Below are 24,068 nucleotides of genomic sequence, written 5' to 3'. Positions count from 1 at the left end.
CTCAAGACCTTCTTTCAGAGTTGGGAGTCTTACTCAGATCACAGGTATTATTGGTCCCTTGGTAAACTCACATCTCCCTTTACGTTGTGACTTCCCAGGAGGAAGTGTATTGGAAGGAGCACCAGCTCTTTTGCAACATTCCAGATGCTCCTGGTGTAAAAATTTGAAACAGATTTTAAAAATGTCATTTCTGGGGCACCTGAATGGTTCACTTGATCATGATCTCATGGGTTGTGGGGTCAAGTCTCAAGTCAGACTCCATGCTCAGCAGGTAGTATGACTGACAATCTCTCTCTGACCCTCACCCCACTCACTCTCTCTTCCTCACTTGCCAAAATAAATAAATGCGTCTTTAAAAAAATTAAAATTCAGAGAGGAAGCAAGATGGTGGAGGAGTAGGAGACTGAAATATCATTAGGTCCCAGGATTCAGCTATATAGTTATCAAACCATTCCGAATCCCTACAAACTCAATAGGAGATAGAAGAGAAGAGCAGCATTTCTAGGAATAGAAAAGCAACCACTTTCTGGAAGGTAGGATATGTGGAGAAGTGAATCTGAGGCGACATATGGGAAGACAGACAGCAGGGGGAGGGGTGGCTCCCGGCAAGTGAGAGAGCAGTGGAGCACAAAATCAGAACATTTAGAAGTCTGCTCCACTGAGGTACATTGCTCTAGAGGTTAAGTGAGGGGAGGAGCCCTTGCGGGGACAGTGTGATCTCAGAACCTGCGGGGTCACAGAAAGACCAGGGGTGCCTGAGTGTGGCAGAGCTCTCAGGTATCAGAGCAGGGAAGCCAAAGAGGGGCTCTTGGAGTTACCTTCAACTGTGATCCGAGGCACAGTTGGGCCACTGTTCTTCAAGCAGGGACCCCACTGTGGCAGATCCAGAGATAACACCTCCTTCCTCCTCCAGAGGAGTGATGCAGGAACACACTGCAGGAATCTGCTGGGTTTGGAGACTCCAAATGGGACCATGCACCAGAGATAGAAACACTCCATCACAGGCCAGATGAGCAAGGAGTGTGGCTGGAGACCAGGGAGAAGGGAGGGATTGACTGCTTTACTCTGAGGGTGCACTGAGGAGTGAGGACCCAAGCTCTTGGCTCCTCTAGGACCAGAGATTGGGAGGCTGCCATCTTCATTCCCGTCCTTCACAGCTATATAGAAAGCATTCAGGGAACAAAAGCTACCAAGAATGAACCTGAGCAGATTGCTTAGCCTGTCCCTTGGCAAGGGTGGTGCAATTCCACCTCTGGAAAGATATTTGAGAATCACTGCAATTGGCCCCTCCCACAGAAGATCAGAAGACAAAGTTCAATAACCAACAAGAACTACGGAACTCCAGAGCTAGGGAAAAGCAGCACATAGAATTCATGGCTTTTCCCCCATGGTCCCTTAGCCTTGCAAAGTTAATTTTTTTTAATTTAATTTTTTTCTTATTCTTTTTTTTAACTTTTCCTCTTTCCTCTTTTAACTTTTTAACTAATTTATGTTATGTTTTTAAAAAAACTCTTCATAAATTTTCATGGTTATAGTCATATTTCATCCCTTCATTGTATTTAAACTTAATTTTTTATACATATAGGGTTTTTCTTTGAAATTTTGAGATACAATTTCTTTTAATAGATCGAAATATAACCTATATATAGTGCATGGCTTTGGTCTAGTCTCCAGCCTGGTCACATTCTCTCCCCCTTTTTTTCTCTTCCTTTTTCCAACCAACTTATCAATTCCTTTTTAAGTATCTCTTTTAATTTTCAACTTCACAGTCATATTCTATCCCTTTAGTGTGTTTACCTTATTTTTGTGTATATGTATAAGTTTTTCTTTCTTTAAAATTCTGGGAGGTACTTTCTTCCGAGACCAGAATACAGACAAAATCAAGTGAGTGGCTCTGTTCTACTCACCAGTCATTCATATATATATATTTTAAATTTTTTTCCCTTTCTTCTCCCCCCAGTATTGAGTCTCTTCTGATTTGGTTAGCATATATTTTTCTGGGGTCTTAGTCACCCTTTTATCATTTTATTATCTCATTCATATATTCTTATCTGGATAAAATACAAGGCAGAGAAACTCACCACACAAAAGAAGGACAAGAACTAGAGGCTACCAATGGCTAGGGACATAATCATTATGGATATTGGTGATATGTCCGGACTAGAGTTCAGAATGATGATTATCAAGGTACTAGCAGGGATCCAAAAAGTCATGGAAGATATTAGAGAATCCTTTTCTGGGGAAATAAAATCCCTTTCTGGAGAAATAAAAGACCTAAAATCTAACCAGGTTGAAATAAAAAAAAAGCTATTAACCAGGTGCAATAAAAATGGAGGCTATTACTGTAGGATAAATGAGGCTTAACAGAATATTAGCAATATATAAGACCAAATGACAGAGAATAAACAAGATGAGCAAAAGAGAGAGAAAAACAACTACTGGACCATGAGGGGAGAATTTGAGAGATAAGTGATACCATAAGACAAAACAGTGTTAGAATAAATGGGATCTCAGAAGAAGAAAGAGAGAGAGGGGCAGAAGGTATATTGGATCAAATTATAGCAGAGAACTTCCCTAATATAGCAAAGGAAACAAGCATCAAAATCCAGGAGGTACAGAGAACCCCCCTCAAAATCAATAAGAATAGGTCCAAACCCTGTCATCTAATAACAAAACTTACAAGTCTTAGTGACAAAGAGAAAATCCTCTCAGGACAAGATAGCATACAATGTAGCATACAATGATAGAAATATTAGATTGGCCACAGATCTATCCACAGAGACCTGGCAGGCCAGAAAGGACTGGCATAATATATTCAGAGAATTAAATGAGAAAAATATGCAACGAAGAATACTATATCCAGCTAGGCTGTCACTGAAAATAGAAGCACAGATAAAAAGCTTCCAGGACAAACAAAAATTAAAAGAATTTGCAAACACCAAACCAGCCCTACAGGAAATATTGAAAGGGGACCTCTAAGCAAAGAGAGAGCCTAAAAGTAATAGACCAAAAAGGAACAGAGACAAAATATAGTAACAGTCACCTTACAGGCAATACAATGGCACTAAATTCATATCTTTCAGTAGTTACCCTGAATGCAAATAGGCTAAATGCCCCCAATCAAAAGACACAGGGTATCAGAATGGATTGGAAAAAAAAAGAAAAAGAAAAAGAAAAAGAAGACCCATCAATATGCTGTCTGCAAGAAACTCATTTTAGACCCAAAGACACCTCCAGATTTAAAGCTAGGGGGTGGGAAACAATTTACCATGCTAATGGACATCAAAAGAAAGCTGGGGTGGCAATCCTTATATCAGATAAATTAGATTTTAAGCCAAAAACTATAATAAGAGATGAGGAAGGATGCTATATCATACTCAAAGTGTCTGTCCAACAAGAAGATCTAACAATTTTAAATATCTATGCCCCTAACATGGGAGCAGCCAACTATATAAACCACTTAATAACAAAATCAAAGAAACACATCGACCATAACAGAATAGAAGTATGGGACTTTAACACTCCCCTCACTGAAATGGACAGATCATCCAAGCAAAAGATCAACAAGGAAATAAAGGCCTTAAATGACACACTGGACAAGATGGACATCATGGATATATTCAGAACATTCCATCCCAAAGCAATAGAATACACATTCTTCTCTAGTGCACGTGCAACATTCTCCAGAATAGATCACATCCTGGGTCTCAAATCAGGTCTCAACTGGGACCAAAAGATTGGGATCATTCTTTGCATATTTTCAGACCACAATGCTCTGAAACTAGAACTCGACCACGAGAGGAAAGTTGGAAAGAGCTCAAATACATGGAAACTAAAGAGCATCCTACTAAAGAATGAATGGCTCAATTAGGAAATTAAAGAAGAATTTTTAAAAATTCAGGGAAACAAATAAAAATGAATACACAGTTGTTCAAAATCTTTGGGACACAGCAAGTGTGGTCATGAGAGGAAAGTATATAGTGATATAAGCCTTTCTCAAGAAACAAGAAAGGTCTCAAGTACACAACCTAACCCTACACCTAAAGGAGCTGGAGAAAGAACAGCAAAGGAAGCCTAAACCCAGCAGGAGAAGAGAAATAATAAAGATCAGAGCAGAAATCAATGAAATAGAAACCAAAAGAATAGTAGAACAAATCAACAAAACTAAGAGCTGGTTCTTTGAAAGAATTAATAAGATTGATAAACCCATGGCCAGACTGATCAAAAAAAAAAAAGAGAGAGAGAGTGAGAAAGGACCCAAATTAATAAAATCATGAATGAAAGAAGAGAGATGACAACCAACACCAAAGAAATACAAACAATTAAAGGAACATATTATAAGAAACTATACACCAGCAAATTTGACAATCTGGAAGAAATGGATGCATTCCTAAAGACATATAAACTACCAAAACTGAACTAGGAAGAAATAGAAAACCTAAACAGACCCACAACCAGTAAGGAGACTGAGGCAGTGATCAAAAATCTTCAAAAAACAAGAGCCCAGGGCCAGAGAGCTTCCCAGGGAAATTCTACCCAAACATTTAAAGAAGAATTTATACCTATTCTCCTGAAACTGTTCCAAAAAATAGAAAAGGAAGGAAAACTTCCAAACTCATTTTATGAGGCCAGCATTACCTTGATCCCCAAACCAGACAAAGATACCATCAAAAAAGAGAACTACAGACCAATATCCTTAATGAATACAGATGCAAAAATTCTCATCAAATACTACCCAATAGGATCCAACAGTATATTAAAAGGATTATACCCCACGACCAAGTGGGATTTATTCCTGGGCTTCAAGTTTGGTTCAACATCTGCAAATCAATCAAGTGATATAATACATTAATAAAATAAAGAACAAGAACCCTATGATACTCCCAATAGATGCTGAAAAAGCATTTGACAAAGTACAGCATCCCTTCCTGAGCAAAACTCTTTAAAGTGTGGGGATAGAGGGTACATACCTCAATATCACCAAAGCCATTTATGAAAAACCCACAGTGAATATCATTCTCAGTGAAGAAAAATAGAGCTTTTACTCTAAGGTCAAGAAGACAGCAGGGATGTCCACTATCACCACTGCTGTTCAACATAGTACTAGAAGTCCTAGTCTCAGTAATCAGACAACAAAGAGAAATAAAATGCATCTGGATTGGCAAAGAAGAGGTTAAACTCTCACTTTCTGAAGATGATATGATAATTTACATGGAAAATCCAAAAGACTACACTCCAAATCTGCTAGAACTTGTACAGGAATTCAGTAAAGTGTTAGGATACAAAATCATTGCACAGAAATTAGTTGCATCTCTATACACCAACAACAAGACAGAAGAAAGAGAAATTAAAAAGTTGATTCCATTTACAACTGCCCCCAATACCACAAGATACTTAGGAGTAAACCTAACCAAAGAGGCAAAGAATCTGTACTCAGAAAACTATAAAGTACTCATGAAAGAAATTGAGGAAGACACAAAGAAATGGAAAAATGTTCCATGCTCCTGGACTGGAAGAACAAATATTGTGAAAATGTCTATGCTACCTAAAGCAATCTATACATTTAATGTAATCCTTATCAAAATACCAGCAATTTTTTTCAAAGAAATGGAACAAATAATCCTAAAATTCATATGGAACTAGAAAAGGCCCCGAATAGCCAGAAGAATTTTGAAAAAGAAAGCCAAAGTTGGTGGCCTCACAATTCCAGACTTCAAGATTTATTACAAAGCTGTAATCATCAAGACAGTATGGTACTGGCACAGAAACAGACACATCGATCAATGGAACAGAATAGAGAGCCCAGAAATAGACCCTCAATCCTATGGTCAACGAATCTTTGACAAAGCAAGAAAGAATGTCTAATGGAAAAAAGATAGTCTCTTTAACAAATGGTGTTGGGAAAATTGGACAGCCACATGCAGAAGAATGAAACTGGACAATATCCCTTACACCACACACAAAAATAGACTCAAAATGGATGAAAGACCTCAATGTGAGAATGGGATTCATTAAAATTCATTGAGTTTTTTTAATTCATTGAAGAGAACACAGCCAGCAACCTCTTCAACCTCAGCCACAGCAACTTCTTCCTAGAAACATGTCCAAAGGTAAGGGAAGAAAGGGCAAAAATGAACTATTGGGACTTCATCAAGACTAAAAGCTTTTGCACAGTGAAGGAAACAGTCAACAAAATCAAAAGACAATTGACAGAATGGGAGAAGATATTCTCAAAAGACATATCAGATAAAGGGCAAGTATCTAAAATCTATAAAGAACTTAGCAAACTCAACACCCAAAGAACAAATAATCCAATCAAAAAATGGGCAGAAGACATGAACAGACATTTCTGCAGAGAAGATATCCAGATGGCCAGCAGACATGTGAAAAAGTACTCCACATCACTCACCATCCAGAAAATACAAATCAAAACTACAATGAGATTCCACCTCACACCAGTCAGAATAGCTAAAATTAACAAGTCAGGGAATGACAGGTGTTGGCGAGGATGTGGAGAAAGGGGAACCCTCCTACACTGTTGGTGGGAATGCAAGCTGGTGAAGCTACTCTGAAAATAGCATAGAGGTTCCTCAAAAAGTTGAAAATAGAGCTACCCTACAACCCCCCAATCACACCACTGGTTATTTACTGTAAAAATACAAATGTAGTGATCTAAAGGGACACATGCACCCAAATGTTTATAGCAGCAAAGTCCACAATAGCCAAACTATGGAAAGAACCTAGATGTCCATCAACAGATGAATGGATAAAGAATTGGTGATATATATATATATATATATAAGATATATATATATATATATATATATATATATATAGTGAAATACTATGCAGTCATCAAAAAGTGAAATCTTGCCATTTGCAATGACATGGATGGAACTAGAGGGTATTATGTTGAGTGAAATAAGTCAATCAGAGAAAGACAATTATCATATGATCTCACTGATATGAGGAATTTGAGAGGCAGTGCACAGGTTGTGGGGGGTAGGGAAGGAAAAAATGAAACAAGATGGGATCGAGAGGGAGACAAACCATAAGAGACTCTTAATCTCACAAAACAAACTCAGGGTTGCTGGGGGTAGGGATAGTGTGGTTTGGTTATGGACATATGGGGTAGGGATAGTGTGGTTGGGTTATGTACTATAGTCAGTGTTGTGAAACGTATAAGCCTGATGATTCAAAAACTTGTACCCCTGGGGCAAATAATACATTGTATATTAATAAAAATAATTAAAAAAATTAAAATTCATTTCATTTTTAATGAATACAATTTAATGAATAAAACTCATTTCATTTTTAATATCTTGTCAAGGACAAAGAAATGTGCAAGACAAACATTCTGAGTCCATTCCTAGCATCCTTTTTTATCTTGGAGCTCAAAAAAGTTGCCAGTCATGAATGTAGCCAGAGTGGATAGTTCACATGATTTTTACTTAAAATTAAATAGTTTACTGTTATGATTATAAGGAAACTCTACCAAGGTTCTTGCATCATTTGGCATACCCTTTCATCACTCTTGGCAATATTATGCGACCCCTGGCTCAGGACCATGTACCAAGTAGAAAAGTGTTCCTTAGTACTTATAGCAGGTCATAAAAATCTCTCCGTAGGCTCTATATCCATAATATCATCAATAAATGGGTCAAGTCCCTATTTTTTCCCCATCACCACATGGAGACAATAGCATGTTTGCCTTGAAAAAGTCTGAGCTCTCTTACTACAAGTAAGATGAAATGGGTGTTTGGAACATACCTGAACAAATTTATTCATCAAAAAGCATCAGTCTTTCTTTTAGGAACAACTCATTTAGTAGGAATGACTTAATAGTTAAATTCATGAAAAGCATTCTTACCTGAGAGGTGGAGAGTGTTTGTACTATTCAAAAAACTGAAAATGTATTCTGTAAAATAGTCTGGGGAAGGCAAGTTTCTTTGCCCCAGACAAACACCCTGGAGGGACAGAGCAATGATTGTCGCTGCCAACTGAGGAAGTGTATTTTCATCAGCACCATCACTGCTCAATATTCCAGATTTTTCCTGCAGCATTTTGGTTTCCATACACTGAAATCAGATACATAGTAAAAAGAAAAGTTTGAACCTCTGAAGTTACTTTGATTAAAATATCTCTAGGATTTCCCCCAAAAGACAAGAAATAGTTCTTTACCTTAGAGAGGTCTGAACTGTTTGTAGGAACATGACTACCCTCATTCTCTCGTCTCGGAATTCTGCTTGGAAAATTCTTGTTTCTTTTATTCACCCTGACACTGGATTTTCTAACTCCCATTCTGCTGGTCCTTATTTAATTAACCTTTCTCATTATTCCTTCAGAGATGGGTTTTCTCCAAGAAGATCCCTTATTCTTACTGTTCACACCCTTCCAGTTGGAGAATTGTTTCTCTCCAGCTTCAAGTAGAGCCTGCAGTGTAATGACTTTCAAATATATATTCCTGACCTTGACTTCATACTGGCTCTGTTGCATTGTGTCATCATAAGAAACTTCTTTTTTCACCCTTGCCTTTAGTTTCAAGTTCATTGTGTGGTAAGTGCAAATCAAAGTTAGCACAGTATGTTTTTGAACTTCCATTGAACCTAGGATCTTTTCCATGTGTACATCAATTTTCTTCAATGAAATTATGAGTCTTTGAAAGGTAAGACTCTTGCCTTGCATTCCACTAGAATACCAATTCACTCATTTAAACATTTATTGAGTGCCTATTGTGTGCCAGACACTGTGCTAAGTCCATGACATTATTCTCTCTTTTCATTCTCCCAGAGCTCTGTGCAGTGGATACTCTTTACACCGATCACTGGGCTGATAAGTGAGTCCCAGTGTACACCCAGATAGGACTCTGTAGCCTAAGCTCTTAAATACTCTTCCTCCTAAATGTAGAAATAAATGGAAACACAGATGGTGATGAGACTTTCATATCATTAAAGTGAGTTCCACAGCATCGTGCTTGGGATAGACAGGTAAGGCTTTAATATTATCTCTGTTATTTGTAACTGAGTGACCTTGGGCAAAATGATTAACTTTGCCAACCTTCATACTCTTTATTGGTAAAAAATGACTAACACATGAAAAATTCTTAATATAGTAGTTGGTACATAGGACACAGTCAGCTAGTCTTCGCTACTATTATTGTGGGACCCAGTGTCTAGCTGTGCATCGGATAGATAGTAAGCTGAAGAAGGTGACAAGAATCTTACACTCAGTGCTATGAAAACTTTTCCCCTAAAGGCTCCAGGGAAGACATTAATATTATAAACAAAAGAGTAATACAATAAGGTATGTTATAGAAATGTCGCTCTGGGGTAAAGTAGTGAATGAATTTCCAGGGTTAGAATTTAAGAGCAGGAGTAAAGTTAAGAAGTTATTGATTAACCCAAGGTATTTCTTGACCTCAGATGGTAGCACTAGAAATAGAAAAAGGGATGTATTTGAGGAATAGTACAAAGGATTTGGAAGAAAATGTGAAGGAGTCCGAAGAGTTAAAAATGGCTCAGGTTTCTGGGTCTGTCAAATGTAGGATGCTAATACTATCCACTATTCCCTCATTGAAGACTCAGGGCTAGTGGAGAAGTCTGTACAGATCCCTGTTTATTCATCATGGAAACAGCCAACAGTAGAAAGAACAGAGAGAGGTGGGAGCAAGAGATTGAGTCAAGGAGATCAACAGTAGTTGGACAAAAGAGAATGAAGGACTGGAGAGATATTAACATTCTGGGCCACGAGGGAGGGTGGCTACATTAGGGTCCTCCAGTGCAGAGCTCTTTGTTGATGAGCTGGTGAAGGCCCACCTAGTGCACCTGTTAGTGACTTCAACTATGGAGGCCCAATCCTGTATAGATCAAGACCTACCTGTTGGTAGTGGTGGGCCTGGTCTACCAGCACCTTCCGTGACCTCACACTCTCTAGTTGGAGACAGTGGCATCCTCCAGTGAGAGGCCAACTGGCCCTCTGTAAAAGTCTGGGTTGACTTGACTAAGGATTCCTAAGGGAATTCCAGCCCAAGTGAATGGGTTAAAGGATGACATTGCCATCCTCCAGGAGACAAAAGCTCTAAGGCCTAACGACTCAACAAGAGCTCTTAATTCTTGACTGAAGAGATGGAGAAAGTAGGCCTACACATAATATTGAATTATTTTATTCTGCTCTAGGAATGTTTAATCTCACATACACTTGGAAGCCCAGGAATTTGCAGTATGTGTTGGATAACCAGAAATCTGCGTTGAACATATACACACCATCTGCTTTTAAGTGCTGGGTTTTCATTCCCACTTTATCTGCATCAAAAGACAGTAACAGATGGGATGACTAAAATCCTAGTGGCTAATTTGAACTGATCTCATATCATATAGATGTTGCACCGAAGAAATTATATGTGGGCCTATTTCCTTATTTAAGCAGAAACTGAATTCCAGAATGGAACCCATTTTCTCAATTGGAAGTAGAAACAAAAATATGGCCCTATTTTGAGATTCATGAGATGAGAGTTACCAGAGTGATGCCCACACAGTCTTTAAGAAGCAGTCTTTCCATCTGTGTGCCAATCACACGAGAAATTAAACATTTTTATGACAAACTGGAGGGTATGTTTGCTGGTCGTTAGGCCACAGCATGATTGCACAGAAACCTCTGGGCTCCCAGGAGCCATAATTGAGGTCCAAAATCAAATATACCTACATACGTCCCTGCAGACTGAATGACTGTGTCCTCCTCATCCAAATTCATATGTTGAAATCCTACCACCTACTGTGACGGTATTACGAGGTGGGGCCTTTGGGAATTGAATGGGTCATGAGGGCGAAGCCATCATGAATGGGATTAGTGCCCTTATAAGAGAGACCCCAGAGGGCTTCTCTACTCCCTCCACCATGGGAGGAGATGGTATCTTTTGAACCAAGATGGGGACTCTTGCTCGACTCCAGAACTGTAAGAAATAAATTTCTATTGTGTAGAAGCTACCCAGTCTATTATATTTTTGTTACAGCAGCTCAAAGACACATGTCAATGAAAAATTCAAGAGGAAAAAAAAATGATTCACAACTCTCTTCAAACTGCACAGGTGGTTACACAATTCTTTAAGAAAATGTGGCTTAATTTTTTTTTCTTTTTTTAATATTCAGAGCACTTTATCCACTCAGACTTCCCACTGCAAAGCTGATAAAGGTAACTGAAAGGCCACCTTTTGCTGGAACAGTAATGAAGGCCAGAAGGGACCAAGAGCCTGGTTCCTCACAGCGGGAACCCTAAGAGGAGAAAACCACTTCCGGAGACCCCTTGAACAGAAGCAGCAGGAATCAAAAGCTGCAGAAGAGATATGGTCTGGGCTGACGGTCATGAATAATGCTTTTAGCAAGCTGTTTCTCTGGTGAAGTAACTAATGATAAATTCCTCTCCCTCAAATGGTTCCGCCTTTTTTTTCCCTGGCCAGAAGGCAAGGCAAATAGGCACGGTGCCCTCCCTGACGTGGGTCAGTCCCTGGAGACTGATCAGGAGCTGTGAATCACTCGCTTTCGTGTTCAGGAGAAGAGTGCTGCCCCGGCACCTGGCTTCCCTGCCCACCCACCGACCCACGCACCCACCTTCTGGCTAGAACTCATTTTACAATCATTAGTCATCCCATATCCCCCTTTTATACTCAGAATTTTAAATGACATCACTTAACATCCCATAACTAAAAGCCACAAAGCCCTCTCTAAAGAGTCCTTGCTTGTCCTAGGGATAAATAAGTGACAGGAAAGAAGGCTCAGGGACTGTATCTCAGGAGCAAAGCCAGCTGGCACCTTGGCCCTTCTTACCTGGCTTCGAGAAGTGTCAAAGTACTGCCTGGTGAATGCCAAGATATCTTCTGTCTCGTTCTGTGAAAGGAAATAGGAGTCTTCGTCCTGCCTGAGGCTGAGGAGGCTGTGTAGGTAAAATTTATACTCTCGATTACTCATGTTGAGCTTGGAAGAACAGATCTCTTCCTGATGAATTATGTAATAGAGGAGGAGAAGGGAAACTCTCTGGACCACTTCCTCTCGGAGCTGCTCCTCAAAATCTCCCCCAGCTATTAGTAACAGGGCATCTGGTTCAAAGCACTGTTTCAAAAACACAAAATAAAACACAAGTAGAAACAAAGCTTAGTGAAGAGTCCTAGAACACTAACGACCACCCCTTATTATTTTGTGAACAGTAAGGAAAGGTGGGCAGCCCCAATAGTCAGCTTCAAATAAGATAATCCAGGTTGGACTTTCATACATCAGGGATGCCCTCTTGGGGAGCCCTTACTCCCGGAGAAAAGTTCTTCTACCTCCAGTTCTCCATATGTTGCCTGGAGTAAAAGCAGTGGACTCTTTGGCTTTTAAAGGAATGTCCCCATTGCACTTAGAATGAAATCCACGCTCTACACAACTTTCTCATCGGTCTGGCTCTTGCCTACTTCCCAGCCTTCCCGTCCCTTAACCCCTTCCCACCTCTCGCTCACTTTCTGCCCCCTGTGATTTTCCATCAGTCCCAGCAAGCTCCTTCCCACCACGCATCAGGTCTTCTTCCCCCTCATTCCTCAGATCGAGCTTATAGTGACACCCCCTCGGGGATGCTGTCCTGAACACCGTCTCTAGAATAGGAAATCCCAAACCCTGCCCCACGTTCTCCAGTGTGGTGCTGTTCCATGGAAACAGGACCCAAGCCACAGAGGTGAGCCACGTGTCACTTTAAAATTTTCTAGTAGCCACATTTTAGAAAGCGAAATTAACTTTAATAATGTATCTAATACTGTCCCTTTTGGAAACATACATGCAGAGTAAGATTGCTTCGAGGTGTCATCCAAGTTTTTAAAAATTATTCATGAGCTATTTGACATTCTTTTGGTTGGGTTAAGTCTTCGAAATCTGGTGTGCACTTTACACCTCCCAGCAGGTCTCAATTCAGATGAACCACGTATCAAATGCCCAGCAGTCACTTGGGTCTAGTGGCAACCTTAGTATAGAATAGGTTTATTGTCTTTGTGGCCCTAGTATTCTCAAATTGCTTTCTCTCCATGTTTATTTTCTCTCTTCCCCTGAGAACAAGTGGTCCATTGGGCCAAGTTTTGTCTGTGCGCAGTTCTATCCTCAGCATCAAGCACAATGCCTGGCTCTTAGGAGGTGTGAAAAGCAAGGATGAATGCCATCTGCCTTGCCTTTACCCTACCTAAGAGAATTGCTTAAAAATACTTCCACGATGATTTCTTTGTTTCACACACACAGCCCGACGCCCGGCTCAGCTCATCTGGGAAGTTTACATGGCAGAAGGTGTTTTGGGTAATGGGATGGGGCGATGAGAAAAAAAGATACACACAGAGCTGTGGAAGGGAAACTCTCCTGACAAAACAGGAGCTGCCTTACTTCAAAGACGGTGAGGCACTCCTAAGAATTCTCCTAGGAGGGGGCGCCTGGGTGGCTCAGTGGGTTAAGCCTCTGCCTTCAGCTCAGGTCATGATCTCAGGGTCCTGGGATCGAGCCCCGCATCAGGCTCTCTGCTCAGCCAAGAGCCTGCTTCCTCCTCTCTCTCTGCCGGCCTCTCTGCCTACTTGTGACCTTTCTCTGTCAAATAAATAAATAAAATCTTGGGAAAAAAAAAAAAGAATTCTCCTAGGATACCAGAAGCAGCCCATGGCATAGCCTCAGTCTCAGAGTCAAGGCATGAAGGGATGCCTGTCCTGAGCCCCAGAGGGATTTTTTTTCCCCAAAGCAGGACAGTTTACTAGAATATCTTTTAATTTACTCTCTGAGGTGGAAGCTTCAGGCGTCATAATTCCACGTGTGCTAGGTGTCCCACCAGGGAACATCTGGGACATACCGTCTGAGTCAGGAAGAAACATGTCATCTGTCTCTAAAGCAAAGCATTTGTCTCATTCTTCACGAGCCATACAGATTCCATTCTCGCCCCAGCTCAGCTACTCTCGGATAAGAACTCAACAAACAGGCTTCCCAACAAGACCAACTCTATGTGGCTATAAAGCTTCACCACTGAAAGCAATCCAGCCCTTTTCTGTTTCTTGATTAGCCCACAAGAAAAGTTCATGGGTTGGTAGCTGTTGGCAGAGCTGACACCAAGACTTAGGGAGGTGAATCAGTTGAAACAAAAGTGTAATCGAGCCATGTGTCCAGGACACTGCTAAGCACCTTAGGTATTCACGCATTCCCCAGTACAAATATCTAACTGGTGGGATGCCTGGGTGGCTCAGTTAAGCATCTGCCTTTGGCTCAGGTCATGATCCCACGGTCCTGGAACTCTGGAACTGAGCCCCATATCAGGCTACCTGCTAAGTGGGGTATCTACTTCTTCCTCTGCCTGCTGTTCCCCCTGCTTGTGCTCTGTGCTGTCAAATAAATAAAGTCTTGAAAAAAAAGCTTAAATCTAATTGGTTCTGGAAAAAAATGTGATCATCTGTTTTTTGATGGTGAGAATATGATTCCATTATTTTAAATGGAAAAAACAAAATGTCCCCAGCCTATTTGATAACCCACCAAATGTTTCTGCATGTTAAGCACTGAGAATACCAATTACCCAATTAACTCACAGTGAATAATGGGTACATTATTATAAGGGTAATGGGTAATAATGGGTACATTTCTGTGCAGTATGCAAGGGCAACGCACAGAATCCAGCACGAGTTATGTCTTCCTTCTACAAGGAAGGTATAACTATAGCATATGTGAGAACCAAGTCTAAGAAAGTCTAAGCAATGTACCTAAGGTCACAGAAGTAATACTGCCCAATCTTAATTCCCCCTCTGCCAAGGATAGGCTTTATTCTTTTATTTCTTTGTTTTGTGCCATGAAGAACATAAGCTGTAGACCCAACTATGTACTTAATGTGCAGCCTTTTGACCAGTAATTTACTCTCCCTCCAGTTTGATAGAAAAAAGGTCAATTAGGAGACCAACAGACTGGTGGTTCAGTGGGTTAAGCATCTGTCTTTGGCTCAGATCATGATTCTGAGGTTCTGGGATTCGATCCCATGTATGGCTTCCTGCTCAGTGGGGAGGCTTCTGTTCTCCCTCTCCCTCTGTCCCTTCCCCTGCTTGTGCTCTCTTTCTCTCTCTCTCTTTCTCAAATAAATAAATAAAATCTTAAAAAAAAAAAAGGATACCAAGGGATGGATAAGGCTCGAATATAAATCAGTAAGGACATAGCACCACAAGAAGAATGAATGAATTCTTGCTGACAGACTGTCAAGTGCCATTCAGGATGTTTGATGAGTCTGGGTATGTCGGACAAAGTGCCAGTGGAACAAAAAATGGCACTTCCACGACACCACAGGACCAGGCACACATGGCCAGGGTTTGGTTGACAGCGCATAGCAGAGTACATGGCCACCCTTCATTGCATCCAGGGTGCCTGAGACCCCTCTCCGTGCCTGGCTCCTCAATGTAATCTAGGATAGTAAGAGGAGGGATAGGGCACCTGGGTGGCTCGGTGGGTTAAGCCTCTGCCTTTGGCTCGGGTCACGATCTCAGGGTCCTGGGATAGAGCCCTGCATCGGGCTCTCTGCTCAGCGGGGAGCCTGCTTCCCTCCCCCTCTGCCTGCCTCTGCCTACTTGTGATCTCTCTCTCTCTGTGTCAGATAAATAAATAAAATCTAAAAACAAAACAAAAAAAAAAAAGAAAGAAAGAAAGAAAAAAAGGAAGAGGAGGGATGTGGCCTGGGGCAGCAGAGATTAGGATGAGATACGGTTTGTAAAAAGCATAGAATGGGGAAGGTAAATTGATTTCTGACTGAAAATGTTTATATAGTAGTGGAACATCTCATTCTGTCTGATGAGAGATTTCCTTCATCTCGAATGAACACAAGTTCCCTAACCTTACTTTAATTTTCTGATGCCTGCTTGAATAAAGCTCAGCGGGGAATCCAGTGACCATGGACTGACAATATTTTGCCTTTTTATGATATTGGACTTTTAAGAAGTTACCTGCATATGGAAGGCAGCGGCTTGAGGAAAGACTACTCTTGGGCACATCATGAGATCTAACAGACACTGACAGGACAGAAAGCTCTATGGGGGTGCGGGGGGTACTGGACTTTCCACTTCATCATCACTAGATATGGTTAGAGCTTTTAGCAGTGGCTGGGTTTTGTTTGGGAAATGATGTCTAGTAAAATTTTGCAAATACTTCCACCTTATAGGCAACAAGATCCTTCTAAGGAGCTAACTCGGGTGAAGTGATTCTTTGTTAAAGAAGAATGGACTCATTCAGGAATAATCCATCGATTTTCCCTTTGATTTCTTGTCAGGTGGAGGCAATCAGGTTTCAAAGGGAAAACAAACAGATTCTGGATTCCTATAGTCAAATCAGATCACCTTCCCCAGCCGCCTCATTTAGTTTTGTTCGTTGCTGATGCTAGGAAAGCTTCAGTGACAAAAACAAGAGGAAATCTTTCTTCTGCATTAATAGGGCAGTTGTCATACTTGTAGATAAACTTAAAAGGTTTTAGATCCAAGGGTATTTAAGTTTTATTATTGTTATGGATAAATCCACTGGCCTTTTTCAAGTTCTGAGATTTTTATAAGGTCTCTTTTGGGGGGGGGAGAGGTCTTATAATGGACTCTAAGAGGGAAATTATATTTCTTCTTTTTCCTGCCAAATCAAGAGTTGGAAGAATGTTGGCTGATGGCAGGTACTGGCTTTTTGTGGGTCTATACAGATTCTGTGATATTTCTGACTGACAGAGATAAGTTTTCCTGAGATAAGAAAAACCTGTAAGATCAACAAGATAGAGTTTGAGCTGTTCCCTGTTTATCCTGGGACAGAAATGACAAATGGGGGAGGGAGCACTGAATTAAATGCAGGACCTTAAACCTGTGGTTCTCTACCTTGAAGGTGTCTGAGAATCTTCTAGAGATCTTGGATAAAACCCCCAAGCCCATGGGATGGAGGGCGGGGGAAGTCTGGGGACAGGGCAGGAGGGGGATGCTGAGGATTATCTCATTTCTCACCAGCACCACTCCAGCGTCCCTGGGAAAAGGGGATGGACATGTCCATGATGTATAGGAAATGTGAGGGGACAGAGAAAGCTTGAGCTGTTGTGCCCCAGCTCATGGCCATGTGGTCCTCACACAAGCTCCCTGAGGAGAGAACCAGCACTGGGGTCTTATAGATGAGGGAGCTGAGGTTCAACATGTCCCAACAACTAGAAGGTACCAGAACAAGGATTTGGGCCCAGTGCTGGCTGACCCCAGACACCGGGTTCTTATCCCTTCACCATGTCTGGAATCCATGTAGGGTCATGGTTCCCACCACAACTGAAGTGGAATTTATTCACTTAGAGTTACTTAATCCCTCATTAAATTCATTAAAACTCCATTCTAACCTTCTCATTAAAAAAAGTTAAAAAGGCCATGATCAGGCAAGACTATCCATTTTCAAACGCTAAAGCTTGAATGGATTTATTTTTAAATGCGCGGTGTTTTCAGATACTGCAGATTGATATTCTCTCTCTCTCTCTCTCTCACACAGACACAGACACACACACACACACACACACACACTCAGTTTTTAGCTAAACATGAAATAAATTTGGGGACTTTCTTTTCTCCTCACAAATTTAAGACACCTACTTCCCTCTTTTCTCCCCACACATTTAAGGACATGAACTTAACCCCTTGCCCTCTTTTTACCACAGAATTTCTTTCTTTTCTTTTTTAAGATTTTATTTACCACAGAATTTCTAATACAAATGCTGCCTCTAAATGGACAAAGTCTCTAAAAAGACATAAGAGATTCAAGAATGAGCTGAAGCCCTGTGGTTTGTGCCAAATGTGATTGTTTGTCAAACCAGCAGGACACTGTTTCTCCCTGGCTTTTTTATGAATAACAAGGAGAGATTTCATGGGATCCTCGCTTATGGGGAGCTCAGGTGAAGTAGCTCTCTGAGGTGAAGTGGAAATTTGCCCTTTTCTTTTTTTTTCTTTCTTTCTTTCTTTCTTTCTTTCTTTCTTTCTTTCTTTCTTTTTTAACCTCAGTCTTTTCCACAGAGATAGAGCTGCAGCAAGAGGTCTATTCAAGACAAGGGTTTCAATTCCTAGGAAAGGAAATAGCTCAAACAGAAGATAAATTGGTCAAATGCCTGGTAACGTCACAGAAAACAAAAAGTGCAAAACAATTTCTCCGCCCCTCAAAAAAACCAGGAGAGCAATTTTAAATGTTTACATTCGTCCTAGCTAGACTAATATTCAACCAGCCTTAACAAGGCACTTTATGTCATTAGAGGAGAACATTTCCCTGAAGCAAATTCTCAGAGGACATTAATAAGATATGACTCCGAGTTATTTCCATGGGGAAGTCTTATGTTGCTATATATATAAATTAATGTCATTACAGATGAGTTGCCTATTTTAACACATGTTTTCTCTGGGAGGCTTTGGGAATTTCACTATCAAATTATTTATTGTTTGCACAGAGCAGAGAAAAAATTCTATTAGTAAGACCCTTCTGTCATGAAAAAAGAAAGAAAGAAAGAAAGAAAAACACATACACACACACAAAACAAAAAACAAAACACTTGGCCAGGAAATGTTTCCCCTAGAATGAAGCATGATTGAGAAAGTCTGCCAAACTTTTTTCTTTTCTCTCTCTCTCTCTCTCCTTTTTTTTTTTTTGGCTGGAGGCAGTTATTTGCTTATTTATTTATTTATTTATTTGTAGGTTCATTCTGGGGGAAAAAAATCTCAGTCAATCAGGAAAGGGATGGTGAATGGTGTTTTTGTTGTTCTTGTTTGCTATCCTCTGGCAATATGGGCTCCTAACTCTGTGGGTCCCCCCTCCTTGATGGAGACTTTCTGGTTTTACGTTAAATGCTGACTTTACATTAAGGTGGATTTTACATGAAAGCAGCCTGCGGAGGATATTTTTAAAAATTCCATTCCAGGCAAGTTAAGTCTCTTCCATGGAGGGAGGAAGAAGCCCCAGCATGGCGTTTGGGGAAAGCTGCCCAGACAACACTGAGGAGCAGACAGGGTTTGAGGGCTGCCGGGCAGACCAAGAGAAACCTGGGAGCCCAGCCCCCGCGAGCCACAGGCTTCATTTTAGCTCCATCTACAGCACTTCTCTTCCCCAGATTAGATGTGTCATTAAAAAGAAAAAAAAAATTACTTATTTTAGAGAGAGAGACAGAACGAGCAGGAAGGGCAGAGGAAGAAGGAATCTCAAGCAAACTCCGCACCTCAGCATCAAGCCTGACATGGGGCTCGATCCCATGACCCTGAGATCAATACCTGAGCTGAAACCAAGAAACCAAGACTCAACCGACTGCCTCCCGCGGGCGCCAGTCAGATGTGTCCTTTTTGAGAGGAGATTATCCAATTCATGAGCGACCCACCATGCAACATTCTAGAAAACACCAATCAACCCCCAGGATGAAGTACTTCAAAAATTCAATGTTAGAAAAATATCTTATTATCATCCTGCTCCCCAAAACGAAGAGCATCTAACCAGGGAAGCACAAGTTCTCCACAACCACAAAAAATAAAGTAAAGTAAAGTAAAGTAAAATAAAATAAAATAGTAAATCAGAAAGAAGAGAGAACTAAAAGCTCACACTTGCAGCTAAATACCTCTCCATGAGCTGGAGGGTTGCAGAAAGGCTTCCAGAAACTTTACCGTTTTAATAAATAAAATAAAATTCCCCCTGTTTCGAATTTCTGTATAGAGGATGCTGAGTGAGTGGCTCACAGTACCCTAGCTGCGGGCGTTATGACACCGCAAGGCGCCGCCCCCCCTGGGTACTGCGTCCTGATTTCCCTTTAGCGAAGTAAAGGCTGGAGAAGCCATGGCTCTCTTTGGAACACGCCCCCGGTACCTGATCCCATACCCCATTGCACTAACCAGACTGCAATCTCCTTGCGTTCCACTTCTCCTCCGCGGGCAGCCAGTTTTCTCCAGCAAGGTTTTGATGAGGCTTCTGGAATGGTTCAGGGGTGGGGGGTCACCAGCAGACAGAGCTCCTAGTACTTCTGTCAGGTGGTCGGAGCTCCAGGGGCCGCCGCTGTCCTGCGTGGAGGGTCTTTCCGTCTCAGTAGAGGGGACAAGGCCGAGGAAAAGGAACACGGGCACCCCCAATATTGGAAGCTTTGTCCAGAAGCACATTTCCACCCTTCCTTTACCTGGAGACCCTGTGTGATGGAGTCAGGCGGCTTGCTGTCAGTTTAAACTTGCAATGGGAGGAACTTCTGTGGTAAAGGGAAAAAATAAAGGCTTTAATTATTCCTCCTGCAATGTGTTTGAAAGGATTCATTAATGGGGTGGCTAAGCTGATTTGCAATGGTCAGCCGGTTCTGAACCGCAGCGGGGGACGAGGGGGTGTGGGGGGGTTTCTGTAGGTCATTTATAACTGCAAACAGCAGGCAGTGCTCAGGGCTGTGCACTTAGTTCAAACTGTAGAACAGCCAGGAAGTTTGTGCGATTGCCTCTCTCTAAACTCAACAGAGGAACTGAATTAGGAAGAAGTTTCTCTCTTCACCCTGCAGGTGGTATTAGTCCTAGGACCCAGACAGGAAATATGCTGTTTTTTTCCCATCCTAGAGTATAACTCTCATGGCTGAGGGTCCTCATTGCTCAAGTAAGTAAATAAAAAATAAACAGAAATAAACATTTCCATAAATTACCATATATCACATGGAATGGGACGGGTTTTGTTAAGGAAGGATACTAGAAGAAAACAATCACTGTTCATTTTTCATTTTTTAGACACTGGTCATTTTTAAGGTTTTAGTTTATTAAAAGTACCAACTAGCGGAAAAAGCCCAGGGTTTCAAGACCTCAAGAGCTGTCATAAATCCACAAACTCAATGGTCACTAAAGGCATGAGGGACAACTTGAGAGCCAATCAGCTTTCTGCAAAAAAAAATTAAGTAAATAAATAATAAAAATAATAATCCCTTCACCCGATTGCCTAAGGAATGCAAAATGTTAACAGCATCTCATGTCAGATCTTGGCCCAGAGATGAGGTAATAATGACTGTGGGGTAGTAGAGTGGATATTGGGATTACTTCTATGGTTAAGAAAACAGAGAGTTTAAGATTCTTATGTTAGCATTTAAAAAATGACAGAGAATGAGACAAACATTTCTAAATGTGGTACTTACCGTTAGGAGAAAGATAAATGATTATTTATCTGGAGCTCCGTGGCCTTTTAAATCTTGGAGAGTACTTTGTGGTTACAAAGTCCTCTGTCTTTAAAATTCCTTGACTGTGCACTGGGAGCTGGAGAGGATTATTTCAACCCAAAGAGGTTTTCAGTTGCTATGGAGAGGGCTGCTCTGGGGGTAACAATGAAGGTGGATAAAAATGAGAACTTTCTGTCTGGCAGATTTTCAGGAAAATCAAATAAAACTGGCTGGTGAACCCGACTTTTTATATCAGTATTTATGAATGCTCTTAAAAGTCAAAGAAAAACTTAGAATTTCTTACAGTCCCTTGCCTTTTAAGGGACAGATCTAGGTCAAAGGATTTCACCTTGCAGAATGGAAAGGCTTTAGTGTTAGATCAAGATCTTTTTTTTTCCTCTTTCCAGTTGATTCTGTAACTGTTTTAGCCACACTCAAGCCAAAGATTTGTTGAAAAGATAAGCTCTATAAAGCCCTTCATTACATAAGGTGCAGAGGTTTAAAAGACTTAAGGCATTCGAAAATCCATAAAAAGAGGTCTTCAAACAGAAAGAAAAGTATTTGTTGGAGGCATAAAGTTCTTACCTGGGAAGTAAGAGAATGGAAGTGGGGAACTTGAATTAGCCTATCTATGTTCTGATCCCAGAGTCTGCAGTAGAAGCGATGATGTAAGGATCTCAAGACCCTGTGGAACATGTTCCAGACAAATTATTAGTGAAGCAACGACTGAGAGAACAAAGTGCTAAATTGTGGAAGAGGTCAGAGAAGGTAAAACCCACGATTTCAAGATGGACAAAGTACGTGTACGTGGCCCATGGTACATGAAACACCACGTGATGGCAAAGGATGCAGGGAAGGGACAGGTTCTGAGTTCGGTTCCAGGGTCGGGGTGAGGAGGGTGTGGAGGGAGTGGGGCTTCTTGGCATGGGGGGCAGAGGAAATGAAAAGAGAAAGACATTGGGGGAATCAGTCTTCTCCATCAATAATGATGTGAGAACTGGGAGCAACAGCAGGAGACAACCTTAGAGAAACAGGGGGGCAAAAGCTCCCAGAAATGCCCAGCTTCTCTCCAAGGACACACATCACAGAGCAGATGGATTTACCTCAACTGTCAAGGAAAGGGACTTGGCCTGTTTCTCCTGAGCCCTCTGGTGAGCTGAGTGGGAGTCAGTGTCCAGGATCATCAGTCCAAGGGCGCCTGGGTGGCTCAGTTGGTTAAGCATCTACCTTTGGCTCAGGTCATGATTCCGGGTCCTGGGATCCAGTCCTGCATCAGACTCCTTTCTCAGAAGGGAGCCTGTTTCTCCCTCTGTCTGCCGCTCCCCCTGCTTGTACTCTGATAAATAAATAAAATCTTAAAAAGAGAGAGAGAGAGAGAGAAAATCATCAGTCCAGCAGGGAGAGGAGTGAGGAAGGGGTCAGGGCTCCCCCGCTGGGGCCCTGAGTCGGGGCAGAGAAGGGAGTAGACTCAGGGCAGAGGAGCATGGACAAGCTCCTAGCAGCTCAGGCTCCTGGCCTGTGGCCACCCCCACTGGGGGACCACCTCAGCCTTATCTGTCTCAGGCATTGGTGTCTACAGCAAAGTCATCCAAAACATGTTCGCCGGGCCTCCCAGCATCTGCTACCTTTCAGTACCTCCGCTGACCTTGTTTCTGGAATTAAGCTGGGAGTTCCGTGCCCTGCACTAATTAGCAGGTCCTAAAATCTGTGCTCCCTGCCCAAATCTTACCAAGTGACCTGCAGGATACAGAAGAACCCGGTCTTGACTTGCTCTAACCTAGGGTCCCAGGACAGTGGCCCTTCTGAGCCTTTTCCCGATTCCTCTGTGCCGACGTCCACCCCGGGAAGGCCTGTTTTTTTGTCTCAAGCTCTCCAGGGCTACAGATGTCCTCCTAATAGATTCAGCTGTTCCCACTACCTGCGCCAGCTTACCCGCTGCCGCACGACTTCCCCACTGGATAAACAACTGCCTCCCATTGTCACATGGCCAAGCCGGCTCTCTTTGTCCCCAGGGATTGCAGCACCCCACAGTCAACCCCCAGCCACGGTCCTGTCCCTGTCCCTGGGGTCACGGCATTCAGGTGGGACAGGCAGAAGCCCAAGATGTAGTCTCCAAGTCAGGCCAAGCCGCGGAGGGCTGGCAAGAGAAAAGCAGGAGTCACAAAGGAACAGAACACGTAGCAGAACCCAGTGGCTTGATCTTCTGCACCTGACTCCGGGTTGTAGCTTTAACTGCCTGGGTGCAGCCTGCCTGAAACCAACCTTCCTTAAACATGCTTGTATTTGCAATCCAAACCAACCTCTTGGGGTAATGAGTTTCAGATGTTAGCTAGCCCTCTGCACAAAGAAGGAGCTAATTTACTCCTGATTGATAATAACAAGGCATTTGGCCCCATTTGAGACCACACTTACCTGATGCAATACATCTTGATATACAGACACTTTGCATTCTCACAGGAAGATGTAGCGGACAGGAAGTGGGAGAGAAGGGGGGACTTTCTTTAGGTTCTGAGTCTTTGTCTTTTGGTATGGCTGTGTTTCAGACTTCTTCTTCAGGCCTTATAATATATTTACATGTCTACCCTGCCTTGAACTAGAAAGAATTTAAAAGAGGCCCACCAGGAAACATAAAATAAATGGCAGCAACTTAAGAGACTGACACCAGGGTAAAGCCATCTTGTGGGTCTAGTTCAGGGCTGCCCTGTACAGTTCTGAAGGTTGGGCATTGCACAATTTTAGGGATCACTGTTTACTTCCATAATCATCACAGATTTCTCTATTTATTTCAACAATTTTCCAGCAAATTTTGGCTTTGTTTCTGTTGGAGGGATGCATGTGCCCTTCTTCTCCAACATCCTGCCTAGCCCCTGTGGGGCCAGCTCTGACAGTAATAGGAAGTCTTACATTTCTGAGCTGCT

At 41.8% G+C, this 24,068-nt stretch overlaps 1 protein-coding gene across 2 annotated transcripts in view; it reads right to left on the bottom strand.

The window, feature by feature from the left end:
• Positions 1–21,820, bottom strand: part of SLC39A12 (solute carrier family 39 member 12) — an 83,253-nt gene extending 61,433 nt beyond the window's left edge. For both annotated transcript variants that reach the window (XM_044228291.1, XM_044228293.1), the window contains exons 1-5: positions 21,736–21,820; positions 21,130–21,303; positions 19,871–20,214; positions 11,820–12,101; positions 7,871–8,078 (exon numbers count right to left, since the gene is read on the bottom strand). In XM_044228291.1, the coding sequence (XP_044084226.1) occupies positions 7,871–8,078; positions 11,820–12,101; positions 19,871–20,131 (751 nt within the window). In that variant the 5' untranslated portion in view covers positions 20,132–20,214; positions 21,130–21,303; positions 21,736–21,820. The remainder of the gene's footprint in view (positions 1–7,870; positions 8,079–11,819; positions 12,102–19,870; positions 20,215–21,129; positions 21,304–21,735) is intronic.
• Between the last annotated feature and the right edge of the window lie 2,248 nt (positions 21,821–24,068).

This window comes from Neovison vison, chromosome 12, assembly GCF_020171115.1.
Source record: "Neovison vison isolate M4711 chromosome 12, ASM_NN_V1, whole genome shotgun sequence".
Lineage (NCBI taxonomy): Eukaryota > Metazoa > Chordata > Mammalia > Carnivora > Mustelidae > Neogale > Neogale vison.
Note: the sequence above shows the minus strand (reverse complement) of the source record. Positions and strands in the feature narration are given on the sequence as shown.